The 24,674-nt window shown below is 38.5% G+C and overlaps 4 protein-coding genes across 5 annotated transcripts in view; 3 read left to right on the top strand and 1 right to left on the bottom strand.

Annotated features, from left to right (window-relative positions):
* Nucleotides 1-5,798, top strand: part of LOC109067369 (IQ motif and SEC7 domain-containing protein 1-like) — a 64,609-nt gene extending 58,811 nt beyond the window's left edge. The window contains 1 exon segment of the mRNA XM_042712514.1: nt 5,236-5,798. Coding sequence (XP_042568448.1) covers nt 5,236-5,249 — 14 coding nt within the window. The 3' untranslated portion in view covers nt 5,250-5,798.
* A 3,019-nt stretch (nt 5,799-8,817) lies between these two features.
* Nucleotides 8,818-24,674, top strand: part of raf1a (Raf-1 proto-oncogene, serine/threonine kinase a) — a 45,246-nt gene continuing 29,389 nt past the window's right edge. Inside the window, exon 1 of the mRNA XM_042712507.1 lies at nt 8,818-8,958. The gene's annotated coding sequence lies outside the window, so the exon portion shown is untranslated. The remainder of the gene's footprint in view (nt 8,959-24,674) is intronic.
* On the top strand, nt 8,820-12,765 carry LOC109076742 (platelet glycoprotein IX-like). The gene is made up of 2 exons (XM_019092407.2): nt 8,820-8,958; nt 11,567-12,765. The coding sequence occupies exon 2, from the start codon at nt 11,568-11,570 to the stop codon at nt 12,285-12,287; it is 720 nt and encodes a 239-aa protein (XP_018947952.1). The 5' UTR covers nt 8,820-8,958; nt 11,567; the 3' UTR covers nt 12,288-12,765.
* Nucleotides 20,716-23,813, bottom strand: cnbpa (CCHC-type zinc finger, nucleic acid binding protein a). Of its 2 annotated transcripts, XM_042712513.1 has the most exons (6): nt 23,662-23,680; nt 23,464-23,551; nt 22,516-22,627; nt 22,372-22,437; nt 22,066-22,264; nt 20,716-21,727 (listed from the first exon to the last, which is right to left on the bottom strand). In XM_042712513.1, exons 3-6 carry the CDS (start codon nt 22,622-22,624, stop codon nt 21,610-21,612), a joined length of 492 nt encoding a protein of 163 aa, XP_042568447.1. In that variant the 5' UTR covers nt 22,625-22,627; nt 23,464-23,551; nt 23,662-23,680; the 3' UTR covers nt 20,716-21,609. The 2 variants fall into 2 exon arrangements, with proteins under 2 accessions (XP_042568447.1, XP_042568446.1); XM_042712512.1 differs by lacking the exon at nt 23,464-23,551 and having other exon boundaries at nt 23,662-23,813.

Here is a 24,674-nt window from a genome sequence, read left to right as displayed (position 1 = left end):
TCTTTGGAGAGACACTCACTTGTCTCCTGTTTCAGGCTTAGACAGCTAAGGCATTTCCAGCCTTTCTTTTTTCCATCTTGGGTATTCTCTTTAGTCTTTGAAGGTTTGATGCATTCTCCGTTGGAGCCATTAGAGTCAGGAGGAGTTTTGTTAGTGGTCCTGACATCTCTCAAAAGGATTGAAGATTTGCAGGCTTTATCTGTGAACTCTTGTGGATCTTCTTGTTGGGGATTCCTTAACTCTTATTGGGGGCTCCGGAACTCATGTCACGGTTGGAGATGCTTTTGACACCATGGGGACAGATGATGGAGACAGAGCCAATGGAAGTGGAGACCTAAGCACAGTCGGAGACCTGAGGTGACACCGGAGGCATAGGGGGCCAAAATGAATCCACAGGCTTGTGGGACCGAGGAAATGAGGGCCTGGCAGGCCGGTATGGAGTCTGTGGAACTGAGGACCAAGGTGGACCCAGAGGGAAGGAGGAGCCCAGCATAGAGTTTGAAGGATGAGGTGTAGCCAGAAGACTTGAAGACCGTGTTATAGGCAGGTCAATGACTGACCAAGGCGGAATAGGAGGGACGAGGGAGTCTGGTGGATTCTGAGTACTTTTGGACCCCGGTGGAGCTGTGGGAGTAACTGAAGTGTCAGAAGACTGAGCTGAAGCCAGAGGGTCAACACCCCAAGGTGGGGCTGGCTGACACGAAGCCCAAGGTCGATCCGGATCAGCAAACGAGGAGCTGAAGGGCTGAGTGAAGCCAGTGGAGACAGAGCTGAAGAATTGGGAAGTTTAGAGGCCAGCTTCAGCTCACCTTCAGTGGCGAAAGTGTGGGTGGAGCTTTATCCATACCCTCGAATTCCACAATGACTCCCACAATGACAGACGATGTTGTCGGCTCATGCACCTGGTCAGACGTTTCATGAGGCTCAGGCTCTGGGGAGATGGCAGGTTCAGTCGCATGGTTCACTTGTGTATAGCGGCAGGCTTGGGATCTCCGTCTGCAGTGGCCTCTGGCAAATGTTCTGTGCAGTGGGGTGATGGCGATGGCTCAGCTCTGGGTTGAGAGTGGGACTGTTGGATGAAGGCCAGTCCATTGTTCACCAGCCCCCACTACACAAACATGCGAAATCTTCCCTTTAGCAATCCACTGGAAGACGGGCCTCTGACATGGAGAAAAAAAACACACATCAAGCAGTCCGGGAAGCAAGTCAAGTCAAGTCATCTTTATTTATATAGCACTTTAAACAAGAAAGATTGCGTTAAAGCAACTGAACAACATTAATTAGGAAAACAGTGTGTCAATAATGCAAAATGACAGTTAAAGGCAGTTCATCATTGAATTCAGTGATGTCATCATGCAGCTCAGTTCAGTTTAAATAGTATCTGTGCAATAATTGCAATCAAGTCAACGATATCGCTGTAAATGAAGTGTCCCCAACTAAGCCAAGCCAGAGGCGACAGCGGCAAGGAACCAAAACTCCATCAGTGACAGAATGGAGAAAAAAACCTTGGGAGAAACCAGGCTCAGTTGGGGGGCCAGTTCTCCTCTGGCCAGACGAAACCAGCAGTTCAATTCCAGGCTGCAGCAAAGTCAGATTGTGCAGAAGAATCACTCTGTTTCCTGTGGTCTTGTCCCGGTGGTCATCTGAGACAAGGTCTTTACAGGGGATCTGTCTCTGGGGCTTTACCTAATTAATGCAGCCTAAAAATCCTTTAACGGATTTGGATATTAGAAGTGTATTAGTATGTTATGTGTAAGCCAGGTTAAAGAGATGGGTCTTTAATCTAGATTTAAACTGCAAGACTGTGTCTGCCTCCAGAACAATGTTAGGTAGGTTATTCCAGAGTTTGGGTGCTAAATAGGAGAAGGATCTGCCGCCCGCAGTTGACTTTGATATTCTAGGTATTATCAAATCGCCAGAGTTTTGAGAACAGAGCGGACGTGGAGGACTATAATGTAACAAGAGCTCATTCAAATACTGAGGTGCTAAACCATTCAGGGCTTTATAAGTAATAAGCAAGATTTTAAAATCTATACGATGTTTGATAGGGAGCCATTTCAGTGTTGACATGACCGGGCTAATATGATCATACTTCCTGGTTCTAGTAAGAACTCTAGCTGCTGCATTTTGGACTAACTGGAGTTTGTTTACTAAGCGTGCAGAACAACCACCCAATAGAGCATTACAATAGTCTAACCTTGAGGTCATAAACGCATGGATTAACATTTCTGCATTTGACATTGAGAGCATAGGCCGTAATTTAGATATATTTTTGAGATGGAAAAATGCAGTTTTACAAATGCTAGAAACATGGCTTTCTAAGGAAAGGTTGCTATCAAATAGCACACCTAGGTTCCTAACTGACGAAGAATTGACAGAGCAACCATCAAGTCTTAGACAGCGTTCTAGGTCATTACATGCAGAGCTTTTAGGCCCTATAATTAAAACCTCTGTTTTTTCAGAATTTAGCAGTAAGAAATTACTTGTCATCCAGTTTTTTATATCGACTATGCATTCCGTTAGTTTTTCAAATTGATTTCACCGGGCCACGAAGAAATATAGAGCTGAGTATCATCAGCATAACAGTGAAAGCTAACACCGTGTTTCCTGATGATATCTCCCAAGGGTAACATGTAAAGCGTGAATAGTAACGGCCCTAGTACTGAGCCTTGCGGTACTCCATACTGCACTTGTGATCGATATGATACCTCTTCATTCACTGCTACGAATTGATGGAGGTCATATAAGTACGATTTAAACCATGCTAATGCACTTCCATTAATGACAACAAAGTGTTCTAGTCTATGCAAAAGAATAGTTTGGTCAATTGTGTCGAACGCAGCACTAAGATCCAATAGCACTAATAGAGAGATACAACCACGATCAGATGATAAGAGCAGGTCATTTGTAACTCTAAGGAGAGCAGTCAGGCACACCAGCTTGTTGAATCATTGGTATGGTCCTCCCAGTGGACCATCCCACTGCTCCAAGCATAGCAACTGAACGACTGGCAGGTCCATAATCAAATAGGGAAAAAACCCTGCAATGCCGTCTGAGTCCATTCTTCTGTCACTTTCAGTGGCTGTGAAGAAGTTCAGGAACACAGGAAATTGCAAAAAACTGACTTAGATCGTAAATCCAACACGGAGCACTCTGGAGAATCACTAGGAAACACAACCACACAAAATATAGACGAGAACAGACAAAGGAGCTGAGGAAACAGGGCTTATATAACAGGAACATAATCAAGGTAAAACAGCAGGTGAGAAGGAACTAATTACCAATCAAGGAAACTAAATGGAAAAGCAGGCAAACAGAAAGAAACTAAAAAACTAAAATGCACAGGAGCTGTCAGTACCGATAGCCTTGTAGGCAGTGCCATATTATAACAGCATTGCACTTTGGGTGTCTCAAGTTTGAGTCCTGGTTTGGTCCTCCTTTCTCTCTCCCACTTCAAAAAATAAAAATAAAGAAATAAAGAAATATTAAAAAATATGTTATTTTTTCAGGTCAATTTGCAATTCAAAAGCACAAAAAGTCTGCTGTGTTTATATTATATTGAAACTGATCTTTCAGTCTTACATTTAATTTATCCAAGTATTTGTGAGCACCATGTGTCTTGGCTTGTGTATTTGCTAAAAAGTCTCAGCTTGCTGTGTTTTTTCATCAGTTTAGAGTAGAGGGATGTTACAGGTGTGATCTTTAATTCTACTGCATGTCTGGGGCAGGCAAGCATGGGCGCTGTACCAGTGCAGGATCTCTAGACAGCAGTTTAGAAGTAAGTAGACAGTGGGAGGGAATTATTTGATTTGATAATGTGTAATGCACATTTCTTTGCATCTTCTGTGCTTCATGGGTTTAAATGGTCCATTCTCTTCTTTACTGTAACATATTTATTGATGCCTAACCTGCCTGCCTGCTCACATGCATGTACTGCTCACCTACTGAAACTGGTGCTTGTCTGTAAGTGCAGGTGCTCAGAAAGACCTGGTGCCTATTTTTAAGCACGCATGTTTTTTTCAAACAGTCTGATGATGGCTTATTTATGTTCATGCAAATCTGTTCTTTTAGTTCTTTTTTAAAGGGTCTTTCACTTGTGTTGATGAACCTAACACACACAGACACAGAGTGAAACTTTTTTTTTTATTTACTTTTTTTTTTTTTTTAATTTACATTTTTACACAAATTGCTTTTCTTTAATCAAATGCCTGGTGTCCCTGCAAGTTTCATCAGATCATGCTGACTGGACCTTTGAAGACTAAGACAAATGTGGATTTCAGTCTGGTTTGTTCATGCATTATATTTCATGCTTTTTTTTTTTTTTTTTTTTTTTACATTTCATTTTGATGGATGATTTGAGTATTCATTAATAGTGGATTGCTGCTTAGATCTTCATTTACATTTACATTTACATTTATGCATTTGGCAGACACTATTATCCAAAGTGACTAACAGTGCATTCAGGCTATACATTTTTTTACCATGATCTTCTTACCTTATCCATTTAAAATATCTAACATTGGGAATCAAACAATGTAATTGTCTGTCAAAGATAAATAAACAATTGGATTGAATTGGATTTGTGCAGACCACATTCTCACAGAATTGTCTGGAGTGTTTTTTTCATTCATTAAAACAGTACCATAGAAAAAACAGAGCGCATGTATTTTATATACAGTACCATTCATGCCTTTTTGTAAACATTCTAAAGGGATATGCAACCGCGCACAACCTTTTTTTTTTACCTCTCACAGGAATGATGCATTTTATAGATGCCATGTGTGTTAATTTAAAAAATAAAGAAAAAAAGTGTAACAATGTAATAAAAAGTACAGTGCAATAATGTAATACCAACACTTTGTAGGACAGTCTTCATTTTACTACCATGCAGTTTCCTGTCAAAATGAAACAAAAGCATGCATGTTCAGATGTTCATGATGCCACCAAGTGGATTAACTATGGCTACAGCCTGCAGCGAAAACTGTCTCAATAAATTGGCATGATTCTGTTCAGGCTTTAAAGGTTGATCCCAACTGCTGACCAGATTTAGAGCTGCTAAAACAGCATTTAAGTGACTGATATAAAAGGCAACTTTTCATCAATAATTTTTTTAAAACCTACGGAGAAAATAGGATATCAAAGCTTCTGTAAAAGGGTGCAGTCATCGACATGTCTGTATTTACTTAACATCTTAAAGTGTAAGATGAATGGCTTTAAACATGTCTCTCCTCACAGGGCTCCATCTTTAGCAGTCCTCCTCTGTGTCAGAGAGAACCTTCCTTCCAGGAGCATCTGTTTCCTAAAAGACACTTTGCTCCAATCTCCTCCTCCTCCCTCCTTGTTTCAGTTTTCGACAGCAGTCACGAATCCTCCACCGTAGCACCACTCCCCACTAGCACACAGCCAACGTGGCCTGGACCTCTTCAAACAGCTTTCACACGTGCTGTGCAATAACCATCTGCCTGACACAGAGAACAGCACATGATCACCAAACACAAGCCTTGTGCTATCAGCATACTGGTGTGAGCTTTAAACAGACACGTGATGAGCAAAACCATACCAGAGCCATACCAGCCAGTCCCAACAGTGCAGAAACTGCATCTGTGTTTGATGTTACTCATACTTCTAGCATTCTGCCTTCGGGTGAATGTCACAAAATTAGAATTCTGACAAAAATTTATTATTTGCATAAATAATACCAAGGACCATTGAGAAATATTGCATTGTAACATAGTTTTCATGACACATTTTGTCTTACTGTAATGCATTTAAAGTTATAATAATAATTATTATTATTATATTATTTATTATTATTATTATTATTATAAATAATAAAATTACAATTAATATTATAAAAAATAATATTAAAATTATAAAGATTATCATCATCATCAAATAGTTTTAAGTATGTTCCTGGAAAACATACTGTAATAAAACAACAATTTTTCAGTTAATATTAGCATACATTAAAGCCAGCAACCATGCTGCACAAATATTTTTACAAGAATCCACATTGCAATAATATAGTTCTTATAGGAATCACTATTTTTTTTTTTTTTTTTTTTTTTTTTATTAATTGTGCTTAATATCAGCAAAAAATCTTAATGGTCCTAAATATGGATTTTGTTGCCTTTATGGAAAATATGATTGCTTATTTATTTATTTTTTTCCTGACCTTTTTTTTTTTTTCATTAGATTTGCCCTGTCAAGGTTATAAAAACATACAACAAAATAGTAGGTTTGCTTGTATTCCTGTTCATTCATACTAGCTGAATGAGAGAGTAGATGTTCTAGCGCTGTATTAGTCGTAGATGACAGCTCTACATGTTGTCTTATTAATCATTAAGGAACGTGCCAATGACCACTGCACCCACTACAGTATGTTTCATGTTTAGGACAGTAGTGTAACTGAAACCATTGTAAGCAAAAAAAGCGATGTTATAGGATACTGTAAAATATGTATTCACAACTTTTGAGAACAATATCTTGGTCAGTTTGAATTGAGAATATATTTAAAGAAGTATGCTACTAGAAAGCTTCCATTGTGATCTATTATGAGGTGATTTTGAAGCACAAATGCAGTATGAACTGCTCAACTACAGTGAAGTTGTACAGCATTATATGAATCTTACAGAGATGTTCAAATATGTTTGCATGTCTGGAGTAAGTTTTTTTAAGAAATTATTCAGATTTTATTATTATTATTATTTTCATATTTTTCTTTTCCTTTGGAGGAAAATCCTGGACTTCTGAGGGCCAGTGACAGAATTATTTTTCTATATTTTATGGATTGTTCTTGTTTGTTTTTAAGTGCAATATGTTTGTCATGATGACGTGGTCATGGCCGGAGCATCTTTACTATTACTTCATCATAGTGGCGTGGAGATTCTCATTGAACAAGTGTTTTTACATTGAATGAAACGTCAAAGTGATCAGCTAGGCTTTAACTGTGATTTGTTATTGATGTTGTTCTTGGGTGTTTATTTATTATTGAAAATAAACCAGTGTTACCATGGCAATGAAGTGCAATCATGTAAAAAAGTACTCTTCTTTTTTTTACTTTTTAAACAACCAGGAGATGGTTTCAGGTGAATATTCTGCTATATTATGCAAGCATCTGTATGTTTAGAGGAATGTATATCTAGAAATTAACTTTTGGTCTGTGAAGTCAGGCAAATGAAAATGATTGTTGTAAAGATGCATTCTGATCAGATATATAAGCTGAAAATTGAAGAACAAGTTTTCCATATTTTTCACTATCAAAATTTTATAATCTTTGCTTCAGAGCACATTTTTATGACCCCAAACCAAAGCGGTAGGTTTTCTTTTCAACATATCACATATATTGAGTGCAATATTCATTCTGATGTACTAAAGTCAACATGAAAGCAGATTAAACTGACCCTATGCTTTCTTAACACATTGCTGGTTTTATTGTGCACAATTCACTGGTGCACATTAATTCAAAGAAAAAAATGGTCTTCTTATTGAAATATTTTGCTTGAAATAATCACACCCTCTTATTTCTCAACCCGGCTCCTCCAATCACGTCATTTTTTTACAATCTGGTCAATCCCTGGTGGATAAAAGAAATTCCTGCCTCACATTTTTCATTTTTAATATCCTATTTTTCTCTGAATTAAGGAAATAAAATGTGTTTGAGAATGTTGATTCATGTTGACTTTAAGAGATTTTTCTCTTAAAAAATCTTGCATCTAACACTTTCCAACGATTTTTTTCTGCATAAAATATTGAAAAGATGAGAAGGTATTTAAATGTTAGACAGATGCCCCAAAAATGCACTGAAGGTTCAAATGCATCATTCTTTTTTTGTCCACCGTGAGCTGATCAACACTCAGCCTTAACTCTTTTATTTCACTTTACCTCTCTTTCTTATTATTCTGTATATTTCTTACTCTCCCCTTCTACGTGTTTCATCTTAGCAGCATTTCTCGTGCTCGACCTGTTGTTCTGTACTGTGTTGTGTGTTACTGCAGATAATGCAGCTCATCCATGTCCCACTATAAGCCCATGTAAAGAGGGCTTGTAAAGACACATTTGAGCAGTAATAAATATATTAGGGGACCAAGCTGAATCATTGTGTATATAGTGTGTATAATATCCTGACTGCATTTATATGAGAGGTGTGTCCCCGTCTGTTTTACTGTGTATTACTGAAACAGACTTGGTCTGGATGTTTCTCTTCTCACAGGCTGCTATCACACTGTCCCAATCAACCGCTCGGAGAAATGGAAAAGGGCATTGTTTTATTTTGTTGTTGTAGAACAGAGAATGCTTGTCATTTGAGGTATTCTTTTATGTAATGGCTATCTATGTCAGTGTACAGTCAATGTAAAACTCAAACTGTGATGCCATTCAGAACATAAAATAAAGTGAATATATAATACACATAGTAGACTGATAGTTTTTTATATATATATATATATATATATATATATATATATATATATATATATATATAAGACAGTCCAAGCTTATTTAAGTTTTCCAGAGAAAAGCATTCAGCATTCTATTGTTATCTCATTTAGATTTGATTTTGATTGAGTGCATGTTTTTGGATTTGAGTCTTTCGTTTTGGTGGCATGTATGCACTACAGGCTAAATATTGGTCATTCATCATACAGAGCAAGTTATTTCATTTTCGATATTTTCGAACCAGATATAAACATGCTGTTTGCAGATAGTCTTATCCTCTGCACACACGGGCCAGCCCTGTGATGATCACATGACCCACCATGCTCCTAGAGCTCTCACTGGTCAGACATAGGAAAAACATTATCAGGTGTTTATGGTTTGCAGCGCCAGTGATGCCTGTTTTAATATACAGAAGCATTTGCAAAAAAAAAAAAAAAAAAAAACACTTATGGATGTACTTCTAACCTAAAAGCCAGGATGATTATTGCACATCTTCAGTTGCTTTCAATCACATGCTGTAAGGTAAGTCTTAAATCCATTATCCATACAGAATTGAAGAGAATGCAAACATTTTAAGTGTGACTGAAGTTGCACAATTTGGGGTCCCTGTATGTACACAACAAGAAAGTACTGTAAACTACAAAATACACACTTTTTGTATAATGTTGAATCAGGCATTTTTGCTTAAAGGTCTGCCTGTTGCCATAACTTTTTACATTTTTTATGAGTTATTTTAAGACTTTTACCAAACTGTCATTCCCTCTGGTAGAATCCAAAAAAAATGCTACTGACATGATGAACAGTTTTCCTCAAACTGTTGATGGATTTCCTATTGAAACAGAAACATATTGGACATATCAAAAGGAGGATGTACTTCTGGTTATACATTTTTACATATGTAAATAGTTAATTTTTTGGTAAACTTCTGCATATCATGCTACAGTTAAAGTAGTTATCGTCTTTTCAGTTGTGTATATACAGTATAGTAGAAATAACTTTTTAGAGACAAGCTTAGTAAACTATTTTAATAATGTTGGTTATAAATCACAAGCTGCTCACACAAAGAGCTGTTCTCGACACATATAGAAGTCATATGCAAGTTTTGTTTCCTACATTGTGGGTAAATATCCACCTCATCCAGCTCTTTAGTTTTCTGTCCTATATCCGCTATGGTGTGAAAAACCTCTGTAAAGGACTCCAATTGCATGAGGGAAAGTATCAAACTGAATCACAAACTTTTTTTAGACCTTTTTGCAAACCCGTTTGACCGATTCAATCAAAAGAGTATCTTTTCGCATTGCTAGTTTTAATCACCTATTACAGGGGTGTGCTGTAGAAGATATCCTTCTCCTGAAGAGCCACTTTCCTGGAGTTTAGCTATATGGTGATATCCATAAGACAAGGATTTAGCAGTAACCTATTAAAGTATAAATTAAAAAAGTAAAAAGCCAAGCCTCTGTTGCCCCACTTAGTGTCTATTTAAGCTAATAGTGCAGTTTCTAAGCATAATAATACACAAATTGCCCTATTTTACTGAACATTTGATCAGTTCTTTAAATTATTTTATTAACAATCATTATTTATATATGATAATTATATTTATAATTAACATTACTCTCTTTTGATGTTGCCTTAGAATTTGGCTTAGGAATCTTAGGAGGTATTATAGTTAAAGGGGTCATATGATGCGATTTCATGTTTTACTTTCTCTTTGGAGTGTTACAAGCTGTTTGTGAATAGATAAGATCCCTAAAGTTGCAAAGACTAAAGTCTCAAACCCAAAGAGATATTCTTTATAAAAGTTAGTACTTGTCCACACCCCCCTAAAACGTGTGGGAAGATTTGCATAACACCGCCCAAATGTTCACGCAAAGAAAGAAGGCGTAACTTTGATTCTCGCTGTAGTATTGTTGCCGCTGGCACCATGTCGTAGTCGTAGAGACATGTTTCGTTGTGAAAGCAAGACTACTTTGTTTGGTCTTCCAAAAGAGGACACAACTAGAATTCAGTGGTTAAGTTGTTTTTACAACACTGTTCCAGAACAGTTCAACCCAAATATTCAGATGTGTACAGCGCATTTTACTAAGGACAAGGACTGTTTCCTGAGAGAGTAGCCTACAGTCTGTAAGTATATTTTTATATGTAAAGGATTTGCCACTGATGATTCAAACACGAGTTTTGAACAGTGTAGAGTAGTGCTTGTAGTTTGTTGTTTCTCCGATCACAAATGCAGACATGGTTTTATGTTTATGTGGCGCGTAATGTGTAAAAACACAGTATAAGTCATTATCATCCGTAATTATGTCCCCACTGGATGCAACAAATGCCTTGTTTGTAATGGGTTTTATTGGTTTTGTCTGGTCGTGCCGGTACACATGGCATCACAGTGTTTAGGGGTGTAACATTTCCATCACATGCTTGAGGCATTCAGCCAATCACAAAGCACTAGATAGCTGGCCAATCAGAGCACACCTCGCTTTTCAGACCGATGAGCTTTGTAAAAATCAACGTGTTTCAGAAAGACAGGCATAGAGGAGAAACTATAATTTACAGTATGTGGAAAATAATGTGTTTTTTGAAGCTTAAACCGCATAAACACATTTCATTACATCAAATACACAAAATAAAGTTCTTTTTTAGAAACGTCATATGACCCCTTTAAAGGTAAAAAAGGTAAAAAAAATATAATAATAATAATAAAAAAAATTCAGACAGCTCTAAATTAAAACCATTACTGTAGGCTTAACTGTAGCGGCTCCAGGTAAGGTCTGTCTTGCCTTATCATGCTGCTGAGCTCTTTAGGTTTTGGAGGAGAACTTGTCACATATGCTGCGGATAGAGTTCATGTACATAACCAGGAATATTCTTTGTACTTGTTTAATATTACATATACAAATATAACCATATTCATGAACAGACAGACAGGCCTTTCTGATGTTGAGAGGATCTACATGTTACCTCTTTTCTACAGCCAAATGAATTGGAGGTTACGGAACACAAAGACAACAGACTGACATTACTCAGGCTTCAGATTTTTATTGCATAATTACGTGGAATATTTTTTAAAAATGTACACATGACTCCCTGCTTCTGCAAATATGTGCTAAAATAATAGTTTTTTCATGCACAGGATGCTTGTTAATTCAGGGTTGACGCTTCTCTTGTGCTCGGTCTTTGCACATGTTAGTTGCCAGTCCTGCAGGTGCAAGACTTTACTGTCCCTAGGCCTGAGGGTGAACTGCAGCTCGCAGGGCCTGAGAAGCGTCCCTCATCTTCCTGCAGAAATCACTGAACTCCTGCTGCAGAATAACCTCCTGACCACCATAACTCCTGGGCATTTAGACCGGCTCCACCACCTGCAGCTGGTCAATTTATCTGGGAACCCGTTCCACTGTGACTGCAGCATCCAGTACTTAAGACAATGGCTACAGAAGAATAAAGCCATCTCTGTGATGCCGGTGTGTGCCAGTCCTACAGAACTAGCCCACAGGTCCATCGATGAGCTCACTGATGCTGATTTTGTGTCCTGTGTCTCTGGTCACTGCTTTGAGTGGGTTTATAATGTCATCTTATGCTTAATGCTTTGCTTTCTCATTGGTTTGCTGCTGTGGTGCTTGCAGCTAGCAAGAAACTCTACGTTTATTCTGGGAATTGATGAGAGACACACTGGATTTGAGGCAGAATCTCTTCGATCACTCAAACCCAAACACAGAGTGAGGATGAGGTGGAGTATCGGGTCACTGAGCCCAGGAACCGATGACATGGACAAGCCTTTACTCAACATGGACATCCTCCCTCAGATACTGGACGTCCTGCACAAGCAACACAACATTAAGATTAAAGTACCGTGAAGAACTGAACTGTGTTCTTACCCTTCCTTTGCTTGTATGTAATAATATGCTTTCGTGATATGTAACATGGCCTGCAATATTAGGAAACTGTAAATCTTGCCATATACATTTATATTTTGCTCTGTAAGTTAAGTTTCAAGTGTATGTTGGATTATGGAGCAGGCCAGTGAGTCTTTCTTTGGGACACGGTGCTTCTCACCATGGCCCACTTGTTAAAAAAGTTAGATCCAGATCAGGAAAATTTGGAAATCACAGTTTTACTATATTGGATCAGGTAATCCATTTTACTTTTGTACCAGTTTTCCCAACGCAACACACTTCTTCTGATTACCAAGTCCAGATAAGACCAAAACCAAAATATAAATGAATAAAAAGTGACGTGACATACAGCCAAGTATGGCGACCCATACTCACGTGCTCTGCATTTAACCCATCCAAAGTGCACACACACAGCAGTGAACACACACACACACACACCGTGAACACACACCCGGAGCAGTGGGCAGCCATTTATGCTGCGAGACTCGAACTCACAACCTTAGGGTTAGGAGTTAAACTCTCTAACCACTAGGCCACGACTTCCCCAAAACTATATTATATAGTTTTTAAAACTATAAAACTAAAGACATATTAAATAATAATAATAAAGTAAAAAATTACAAAACACAACAAAATTACTAAAACTTTAAATTAAAACAAATGTATATTTTGTAATTCAACTCATTCAGAATATTAATAGAAGCTTTATTAGTCAGTGATACTAAAATAAGCATAAATGGGACTACATATCACAATGTTGGCTACTAAAAAAAACAGGTACGATAGTCAGTGGTCACATTACGTGTTTTTATTTGTAATTAATTTATTTTTTACCTCTCTTTTTTTAAAAGAGTTACGAGAGACTACACCGGTTTCAGCTTCAGGTCTAGCTTCACATTCAGTGACTGCCAGCTTCAAACTGACGGATCACTTTAGAAACAAATGCCTGCTAATTTTTTCTTGAAGTTGTGCTGCATGCCTTAAAAATGCACTACAAGATTTGTATTACACATAAAGCTAAGTATTATTTTTATATGGTCTTTTATTTGTTGCCTTCTGAATTGGTTTGAGTGACTGCACTGTAATTCATCTCAAAAGCATTTAAGAGTACATTTACACCTGGTCTTTTAACCCTTTGAGCGGTATGGTCCCACGTGTGGGATTTTTATTTCTGTGCCCCTGGTTGATGACATGATAAACAAGTGCATGAATATTTTGAATAAAAAAGGAAAAACTAAATAAAAGCAATCCATCTGTCATACAGTGTTTTCGTAGCTGCAGTGTGTCACATGAAATGCATGACGCGTCGCCATGGAAACATGGAAACAAATTTGTGCCAAATTTGAGGTAATAAGTTCACTTTTTCATAAAAGCATTAAACTTGGTACAGTTCTACAGGTTAGGGCCCTAAACATTTTCAGAAATGGAGCCATTGCAAAAACACCTTGTGGTTGCCATGGTGACCATTTTACTTTATGCCATTACCAAATTATGTATTTTGTGTCATATCTCTTGAAACAAACAGAAAAGGTGATGTCTTCCCGTGTGTTGTGATGGTCAAGGATTGCAATGATACCATATACAAAAACATGTTCAGGTGAAGAGTTAATGGTGAAATCAGCAATGTGAGAAGGAAATCACAGTATCACAGCATTTACAAAAATCGACATTATGGCTATTGTTTTTTTTTTCTTTCTTTTGATAATTAACTAAAATTTTATTCAATAATAAAATAAAAGATTGCTTCAATTAATTAATCATCAAAGCGCTTTACATGAATCTCCTCAACAACCACCACGACAGCAGCCATATTGGCCTGAACGTCCACCAGTATCTTGGGCTTGACTGAGACCTGGATTCGTCCAGAAGACTCCGCAACCCCTGCTGTTCTCTCTAAAAACTTCCCTTTCTCTCACACCCCTGTCAGGTTGGAAGGGTACTGGTCTTCTCATTTCTAATAATTGGAAATAATCAACCCACTCTTCCCTATGCAATAAAAATTATTTTGAGTTACATGCTATTACGGTAACTGCTTCTGTTAAACTCCATATTGTAATGATTTATTACCTTCCTGGTCAACTGGGCACCTTCATAGAAGAGCTGTATGGGCTGCTGTCCTCGTTCTCTGTGGATGGCCGTTTACTTGTAGTCTTTGGTGACTTCGAAATCCATCAGGAGAAGCCTTACACTGCAGACTTCCACTCACTGCTAGCTTCATTCGATCTCAAATGGCTTACCACCACAAGCAATAACAAATCAGGCAACCAGTTTGACTTAATTTACATATATAATTGTATCACAGACAACATTTGGTAAAACCTCTAGACATCCCTGCTCATTTCGTTATTACATTTAACCTACATATTACTACCTGTGTGCTACCAATTTCTTTCACCCTTCCATCTTGCCTCCGTGGTGTCATCCTCTCTTCCCTCACCTACCTATTTCTCATCTCTGGATGAAAATACAGCAACTGACACTTTGTGATCCACTTTAGCTTCTTGTCAAGACAATATCTGTTTAGACAGGCCATTGCATACTACCCCTTCTAACCTAAAAAGTTGCCCCATGCATCATCATCTTTACTGTATTTTTGCTGAGCAGTCTTTCGGGTGGTTCACCAATGTAGGCTTGTAGGCTTGACCAACATTTTTTTAATGAAAGAAGAATTTATTGAAGATGGTTGTGCAGCAGTTCTTCAATAGCGATGATAAAAACCCTTCCATCAAACAAACAAAACCCAAAAATTAATCCTATCATTTCCAAAATTTCTGTCTGTAGGATATCATTTTATACCTGAAGACAAAAGGGCTAGAAACAATACTGTTAGGATCTTCCTAATTAAAATCTATTCTAATGGAATGGACCATTTGGTTCACACCTTTATAGATACAGTTACATTACTTCTTTCACAGAATGAGCAACTGAACTTTAACCAATCAGGTTTCGGCAGCTGCTATTCAACCTGGGCTGCTTTGCTGTCGGTCACTGTAGCCCTGCAGACAGCGAAAGCTGATTCCAAATCATCAGTTCTTATTCTACTGGATCTATCTGCCACTTTTGACACTGTGAATCATCAGATTATCCTGTCTAACATCACCGGATCTGCACTCCACTGAATTTAATCTCACCTCACATCTATCACTTTCACCTTTTCATGAGAAGGACATCCAAAGAACATCAACTGGCCACAGAGTTTTCCCGGGGATCAGTTCTTGGACCCCTCCTCTTCACCATATACACTACATCACTGGGACCCATTATACAAGCACATGGTTTCTCTTACCATTGCTATGCTGATGACACACAGCTCTATCATTCATTTCATCCAGACAATCCAACAGTAGCTGCATGGATCTCAGGCGGCCTGGCAAACATCGCCACATGGAAGAAGGAACATCACCTGCAGCTCTACCTGGAAAAGGCTGAGCTTCACATTTTCCCTACCACTTCGATTCTACAGCATGATAACATCATCCTGCTAGGTTCATCAAAAATTATTCTTTGGTGACCAGCCATCCTTCAAGGACCATATTGTAAAGACAGCTTGTTTGCATCATGCAGGTTTGCATTGCACAACACCAGGAGGATCAGGCCCTTCCAAAAAGAGCATGCTGCACAACTTCTTGCCCAGGCCCTTGTCATAGGCTGGACTATCGCAATGCTCTTCTGACTGGACTTCCATCATGTGCAATCAAACCTCAACAAATGTTTCAGAATGTAGCAGCACGACTACTCTTCCATGAGCCCAAAGGAGCCCACTTCACTCCTCTCTTTATTTCCCTGCACTGGCTACCGGTTGCGGCTCACATTAAGTTGAAGACATTGATGTCTGCATGCAGAACAGCCACAGGCTCAGCACCCTCCTAACTCCTCCTCACTCTTACGACTCTACATCCCCTTCAGAAGCCTGAGATCTGTAAGAAAGCAATGCCTCATGGTAACATCACAGAGGCATTTTCGTTCACCTTTCCTGGCAGGTGAAATGATCTTCCCACACCTGCAGTAATTAACAGAACACCCGACATGTTATCTGACAACAACACTAATTTAATCCCATACCCGACCCATTTGACATAAAAACTGGTACCCGAACCGCACCTGCATTAAATCTCCTACATGAGGTAGAAAAAGCTCATTTAATAAAACTTTTATTCAAATTGTGAATAGATTACAGAAAGCAAGCAAAGAGTGCTCCCTTTAATATAATAACTACAGCTGTCAATTAGTGACTGCGCGACTGACTACATTGCTCAGCGTGTACTGGACCCAGTCGAAATAGTCTTGGTTATTGGACCCGCAACCCACCTGTGCTTGTCATCCAGCCCGCACCCACATCACACCCTACACATAAATATTATTCCACCCATTACATCAGATATTAGCGATTCACCTGCAAGTACCTGTCCGAATGCAGGGCTCTGGCTTCCCCCTTTTGGACAGCATAATAGACAACTCTGGCCCCAGAGAGTTATTGTAAATTAAGTTTACATGAACTATTTCATTCTGCTTCTTCTGTGATCTCATTGCAATCCTTCTCATAAAGTCACTAAATTAACTATTAACTGTCCACCTGATTGCATTGCCATCTGTGTGTGATGTTAGATAATTCACAGTATAGAACAAGAAAGTACTGGAAACACACTACCTGAGATAATTGTATATATATATATATATATATATATATATATATGAAATATATGATAGTATTCTTGAAAACAATCTTTTCATTTATTATTGAATACAATATTAGGTAATTGTCAAAGAAAGAAAAAAAGATTAGCCATGATATGGACTTTTGTAAATGCTGTGATACTGTGATTTCCTTCTCACATTGCTGATTTCACCATTAACTCTTCACCTGAAAAGTTTATGTTTTTGTATATGATATCATTGTAATCCTTGACCATCAAAACAAGGGTAGACATCACCTTTTCTGTGTTATCATGTTTGGTTCAGGAGCTATGACACATAATACATAATTTGGTTATGGCAGAAAGTAAAATGGTCGCCATGTCAACCACAAGGCGTTTTTGTGATGGCTCCATTTCTGAAAATGTTTAGGGCCACAAACTATACAGGTGTACCAAGTTTCATGCTTTTATGAAAAAGTGAACACTATTTTCACATATCACCTGGACTATATATACTTTTCTACTTCTGCCATCTAGTGGCCAAATAATACATCTGTAGACAACATTTTTCCCTTTTCTTCTGAGCATAAACATCGAAATACAATCTTAGAACACTATAACACAATGCACTGATGCATTAACACGTTCTGAACATGGTAAGTAATAAGTAATTACAGAACCATCATTCTATGTTCACTTCATGCACTAAAGGATGTTTCCTGAGGAGTGTGTTCATAGTATTTAGACTAAACTCAGGAAACAACTAAAATGACAATAATTGGCTTGTTACAAATCATGAACTTACTCAGCAGCCTTTAATCTATAACACAAAGTCCTTTAACTCTGCTGATTTTAGAAGGACCTGTTCACTGTTAATGCTCTTGAACCCGAAGCTGTAAGCCTGGTTCACTTTTTTTCCAACACCTCACTTGAAACCCCACCACAGATGTCACATTATCTTTGACATCAGAACAGTTCTTTGTGTCTGTGCTGACAGGCAGTATGTTCCAGTACGCAGTTCAAAGGGTCTAACCATGTGCTAGCTAGCATGAGGTGTTGCCTGGAAATTTTACAGGAACTTTGTAACAGTTTCCAAGGTTTCTCTTCCTGAGTTGTAAAATGGATACATTGTTACAACACTGTAATATGTTCTACTGTCCCATTAGCTTGTGGGCAATACTGTATGAACTGGAATATTACGATACTATATCATATTAGATGTCACCGAAAGTCAGTGAAAGACAATTGTGTGGATTGTCTTATCTCCTGAAGATTAGTTCACACAATCTCTTTGTAAGCTAAATTGACAAGTCTCGTGCGCAGCGACAATGGTTCCAGACAGTGGTCACCCTGCACAGTTGTGTAAAAGTTAGGTTCTAGTTCTTTGCATCACATTTTTGTCTTTACCAACCTTTCTCTGTCTGTGCGTGAAGCTGGGCTCACTGAAGGCAGCTCTCTGATGATGCAGCCATGAGTTGAGATAGACAATAAGTGAAAAACAGCAGTAACCATTTCTGGTTCATCTGTTGGGTCACCTATCTATCTCAGGTAAAGGGAGTCGGGAGATGGAGTCTGCAGTTGTGTTGTATTTCACAGGGAGGTATATGACCTCATATGAATAACACAACAGGCAGACTAACCAAATACGCATGCCAGTTCTTCCTGTGGCTTTGGATGTAAGAAGATAAGCGAGGAGACACAGGTGTATCCTATGCAGAAGTCTTTCTTGTTGAAAAACCTGATGCACATATATATTCTCCTCCCCCTTCACATCTGTCATAATTTTAATTTATGTTTTACATTTGCAGTTACATATATCTACAGGGCATCTTGCTTTGTTAATAATTATTATGAATGTCTTAATGAATCTTTAACAACACAAGGGCAGATCCCCTGAGTTCAACCGATGAAGTGACGCTTGAGTGATCAAGAATATTCCAATTTACAAATAATCTTTCCTTTGATTCCTCCGTCCTCATTTTCTTTCCTTGCATCATTTCCTCACATTCAAGAGGGGTGGAGCTGAGAACCAAGGAGAGGAAGCAAAGAAACAAAACGGGAATGCACAAATAAAAAAATGAGAAGTACTTTCTTTCACCAGAAGGAAGAGTTCAGGGGTGGGATGCTATATGCACACAGCACTGCTTTTGATACTAATGACCACAACACTCGTCTTGAAAATTATGCTGGCATTAGTGGAATTGCATCGGCATGGTTTAAAATGTATTTGCCTGACTGTATTTATAATTGTAGTAATAAATGAAGAGGTGTCATATCAATCACAAGATCAGAACGGAGTGCCACAAGGCTCAGTACTAGAATTGTTGCTGTTCACCTTGTTCATGCTAGTTTTGGAGATACATTAAGAAACTTGGAGCTGGTTTTTACTGTTACGCTGACAATATGAGGTTTTATATTTCCTCGAGGCCCGACTAAACCTGCCATTTCACAAAGCCGTTGATATTAAAAAAACTTTCTACTGCTTAAAAAATGTCCATCATCTGCTTTAATTTGCATACAACAAAGAATTTGGTTTGATGCACCCGTTTCTGTGAAGATGAATGTCAGACGTTTGCTAAATGTTGTTTTCCCACAGGAACTGCTTAATGCTGGCTTATTAGCTGGGTGGCTGTTGGCTCAAATGAACGCTGCTGTCCCAAGTTTGCCACAGGCCTTTGTCTTCTTGTCCTGCAACGGTTGTTTCAGTGTGATGCATCTAAAACGATCTCGGACTCCTTTTATGCAACAGTTTCAAGGCCTTATATTTAAATCTGAAGTGTGACCTGGCCACTGGCTTCCACCAGCTGCTCGCGCAGCATATGCTCTGTCCGTGTCTCTGAGCTCACATGTAGCTGAAAGTGCCTGTGAGGAAACTAGGTACTGTTGCAGTTTTGCACTCTCTTTTCTTTACTCTGTCCTGTCTCTGCAGAGTACTTTGGCATCTAGTGGATAAATACCTCTGCAGACACAAGAGGTTTCAATTCAGTAGTTTGACTACTCAAAAAAAAAAAAAAAAAAAAAAAAAAAAAAAAAAAACATTACATTTGCTTTCACAGTAGTTTTTATATTTTGTCTCGTAAGATTGTCCCATAAGACAGCCCTGCACCTGTAAACATTTACTACCTGTTGCTCAATAAACCAATAACACAAATAAAATTATGTATGTTACAGACATTACATACATTTGAGTAGATTTTATTTTTTAGGTATTTATACTTTGCTGGAGTCTCATGAATCATTTCATCCTCCAGCATCCAGTGATTCAAAACTTGTGCCACAGGTCTTCATATGCCATCACCCATACCCTATTTATCTTACTAGCCATCTCTCTGCAAGAATAACAGAAAGATGCCTAAACATGGCTAAGTATGTTTTGTCTGCTGGAAGATGACAAGAAATTACACCACTGAAATATTTCTAATTGCTGGATGGCTGAGCAGATGAAATGGCATGGATTTGCAATGCATTAGATGTTTTGCTCTTAATTTGCTTCTGTCCCGTTTAAATGTGTACTAAACCTTTCAGTGCATGTTGACTACGAAATGGACCAACTGTGTCTGATGTAGCTGCTCATATCAATGAATAATTTGTTTTTAAAAAACAAATTAAAAATACGCTTGGGGGAAAAAAAGTTCATATATTATATATAGGTTTCTTTTCAAATTTCAGCCCCAATTAATGCCAAACACACACTTGGAATGGAACTTAACTATTTCATATTTTTCTAGGCAATAAAAATCATGAATGCAGGCAAATTCCTCATCCTCCTCCAACTTTATTGACAGTTTAAAATTACATATCTATGTTCTAGGACTTAAGTTGCAATTTCCTTCCGACTTAAAAACTGAGTACAAGCAATGATATTCTAACAGTAGTCCAAGTGATATTGTACAAAAATATCTGATTTCTGTGAAAACATTCTCTTTTTTTTGCAAATTGTTGCTGATTTCACGTCTCTCTCTATTGTACTGGATAATTTAAAGTAGAAAGGACTAAAATAACTCTGTAATGTTCAGCATTAACAAGCATTGTTTGCTGAACCCTCAAACGTGACTTTTTAGAAAAAAGTCAAACTAAATAAAAATACAAAAAAGACGACTCAAAAGGTATGATTTCTGGAAGTCAAATTAATTCAAATATATCAATATTACATTTCCTTGTAGACACACACACTTTGCTGTGAGCTGCTAGTGGGCACCAGATCATAATGGACTTCCTGCAATGAAAATGGTCTTTCTTAAGCCTGCTTTTTTCTCCGTATATCCACAAAACAAAAGAAAACAAAACACCAGAATTGAGCCTTCGTCTGACTTCTCTCTTACATTTGATCTAAGGTTCACTTTCGTGAGCCCAGAGGTTCCCTGTGGGGCGGGATGTCCCAGTAATGGATCTTTTCACCAGTGGCATGGAAAGGGGTCTCTTAACAAAGCATCATTCATTACACCTCTACCTAAATCAACATTTCATTTTGAATGCAATATGATTTTTCTTTTTTACCCCTTTTCTTCATAACAAAGGAAAAACAAAACTCAAAGCTGCTCACTGGCCTGGGAAAGGCCTCTGTTTGCCAGCCTTTGGCCAATGAAGAGGATTCAGAGAAGAGAAACAACCATCAATCAGGAAAGGAGGGGCACGACAGAGGAAAGAAGTTACGCAGACGCTTCAATGGTGCATTCTCTCGCCAGGTGACCGGTCTTGCCACAGTTGTAGCAGTTCACCTCAGTCGCCTTGCTGCACTGCACTGCCACGTGACCAATCTCACCACACCTGCAAAACAACATGCATTTTAGTTTCCCGCTCAATTCAAAGCCTGTTCTTCACGGTCTTAAAAAGTAGTGATCATTTATCCCAAAATATAAACTGTATCATTTACTCTCATTCATGCCGCTATGTCATTAGAAACTTGTAAGCTATTTTTTCTGTTGAATACAGAAAAGCATGAGAGCCTATAATGACAACATCTGTAGCACGCACTCACATGGTGCATTGCGTTCAGATACTATGCACAAAAGGACCTTATGCGCAATGAATCTGGACATTATTATTAAATACTTATATTTTGCGGTGAACAACTTCTTTAAATGTCAAGCTCTGATGGGACTCACCGGTAACATTTCACCTTGTCACATAGCTTCTGGATGTGTCCGAACCCCCCGCAGGAGTAGCACTTCTGCTCGTTGCCGTGGTCACAGTCACGTGCCACATGACCGGCTTTGCCGCAGTTGTAGCAACACTGCTCTCTTTCCTTTTTGGGTTCTTTGCAGTCTCTGGAAATATGGCCACTCCTGTGGCAATTGTAGCACGCTGTATTTGAAGCAGGGAAAAGCTTTAATAAACAATGCAGATTACAAACAATGCAACAGATCTTCAAGTTCTGACTAATCAAAATGTAGTGAGGCAGAGCATCTTACCATCCTCAGTCTGTTCACAATCTCTCGCAATGTGCCCCTGCTCTCCACATCTGTAACAGAACAGATCTACAGAGAGAAAGAGCAACTTAGTTGGACTGCATCTGTCTAGAAGCAGTGCTATTTAAATAACTCAAGTAATCCTACCCTTTCCTCGTCCCCGGCCCCGGCCTCGACCTCGACCAGCATTCGGACAGTTCTTGATCCAGTGTCCGGAGCGGCCACATCCAAAGCACTCGCTGGTACTCATGTCCATTATCTGTGGAGATAAACCCTCAAACTATGATTTCATTCATGCTAACCATAAATTTAGTTTTTTTTCCATTGTGACATTTTTATTACAACTTAAAAAAAAGTTTCATACATTTGCAATCTCTGTATTCATATACCATGCAGTCTAAGGTTTATTTCGTTCCACAATAAAAAAATAAAAACAATTACATGGGACAATCACTGCACTTGAACTTTGCAGTGTGAGCTTGCTAGCACATTTATGACACCCAGTAATAACTTGATTATTTTTATGGAAACAATCCAAACAGACATAAAATCAAAAACTTTCAGATCTCATGTAAAGCATCTAACGTTACTGTAAATGGCAAAGATGATGGCACGTGGCCTAGCACCAACGCTACTGCTGAAGACTGACAAACAATTAACAGGGGTTTCACAGTATATAAAAAAAAAAAAAAACTATAAACACTCATCACTGTATTTAATAAGAGGTTTAATGAAGGTCAAAACACCTACATAATGGTTTAACACATGTACTAATAAATTACGTATCAGCCTTAGGAAATAATAATAGATAAGCGAAATTGCTTTCATCGGGGATAGACCAGCAGAGTATGCATATGAAATCTGCATGATCAATGCATGTGTTTAGAGATGTATAGCTGTTAAATGGCATGACTGAAGGAAAGTCACATGTTAATGCCCCACAGCCTTAGAATCTCAACACTGGGCCGCACCATGCATTTTCACACAAAGATTTCACACAAACACTCGACTCTATCGCTATTCTGTCGCGATGTGTGTATTCATGAGCTGCTGTGGGTTTTATTTTTGGAAGTGCATTTGAGCACGTGCACTTACATGAGACTTTCCCGCGCAGCCACGAGCTGCTGCAGGCCTCAGCTAGCTTAACGCGCGTGATTAAACACACTCAATGCACACACGAACCCTGTGGTTAACATGATCACAGCTGCCATTAAATAAGTAACGGATCATGGAGTTAATATGGACAAAATCCGTTGGAAATGTGAGTTTATCGCTGACAATATGTGTACTCACCTATAGCGGAACACTAGCCTGTTAGCTGTGACTCACTGCTGTTTACTCCTCCCTTCAGCACTGCGCATGAACCCACTGAGCGACAGATACAGTAGCCAATAAGAGACCCCGATTCAGAGTGTATTGACCAATGAGGATCGAGTGCCTGGAGACGCCCCTCCATTCTGCCCAATCACTGATCGAGAAGAGACAGTTTCCTGCCCACAGCAACAACATGTTGAAATGTTCAGAACGGAACAACATTAGAGTTCTTCTGCTTTCTGTTATAATGTACACAGAGTATTCGTGAAATAAATATCACGTGTAGCAGGCGGTGTGCTATTCCAAAAATACACATCCTACAACAGAGTTCAGTTTTGAGGCACAACTCAAACTGACCGAGAGTTATTCATTATTTTAACCAGCAGTTCAGGCCAGTGTTATGAAATTATACTATTAATCTTGCAAACCTGTTCACTAATCTGCATCTAAAGTCAATCATTTGTTCTCGACGGAATCATATCTCACTCGCGCTGGTCTAGGATCAGCTCTCTAGAGTCAAACCCACAGACTGTATGGTCAGACCTAGTTGCTAAATCTTTTTTAAATAATAGGAGTGGTATGCGGTCGTACTTCTGCAAAGCTGTGCACTGAGCACACTGCTCTTACTATTCTGGTCATGTTACAGGGCATAAATAGAAGAGTAGTACGGTAGAATGCTATTTGAATCAACCACATTCATTTATGATGCATTTTAAAGTAAAGTTGGCCTATTAAAAACAGTTACTAAGCATTTAAAACGATAAAAAGTGTCTTAAAAACAGCATCCATATCCACAGAGTCCTAAGACTCCGGCTTCATACACTATTACTAAGTGCGCTGCCTCCTTTATTTGCTACAAACACTCAATCCTAAAGTCTTTTTGGAAAAACAGGCATTCATTGTTCATTTCCGTGGCTTTTCGTCATGTTATACCTACGTAGCAACATGGCCATGCCCTGAATGTTTTTAAATGATATTTCAGAATAATTCAT

This window comes from Cyprinus carpio, chromosome A23 (assembly GCF_018340385.1).
Source record: "Cyprinus carpio isolate SPL01 chromosome A23, ASM1834038v1, whole genome shotgun sequence".
Lineage (NCBI taxonomy): Eukaryota > Metazoa > Chordata > Actinopteri > Cypriniformes > Cyprinidae > Cyprinus > Cyprinus carpio.
Note: the sequence above shows the minus strand (reverse complement) of the source record. Positions and strands in the feature narration are given on the sequence as shown.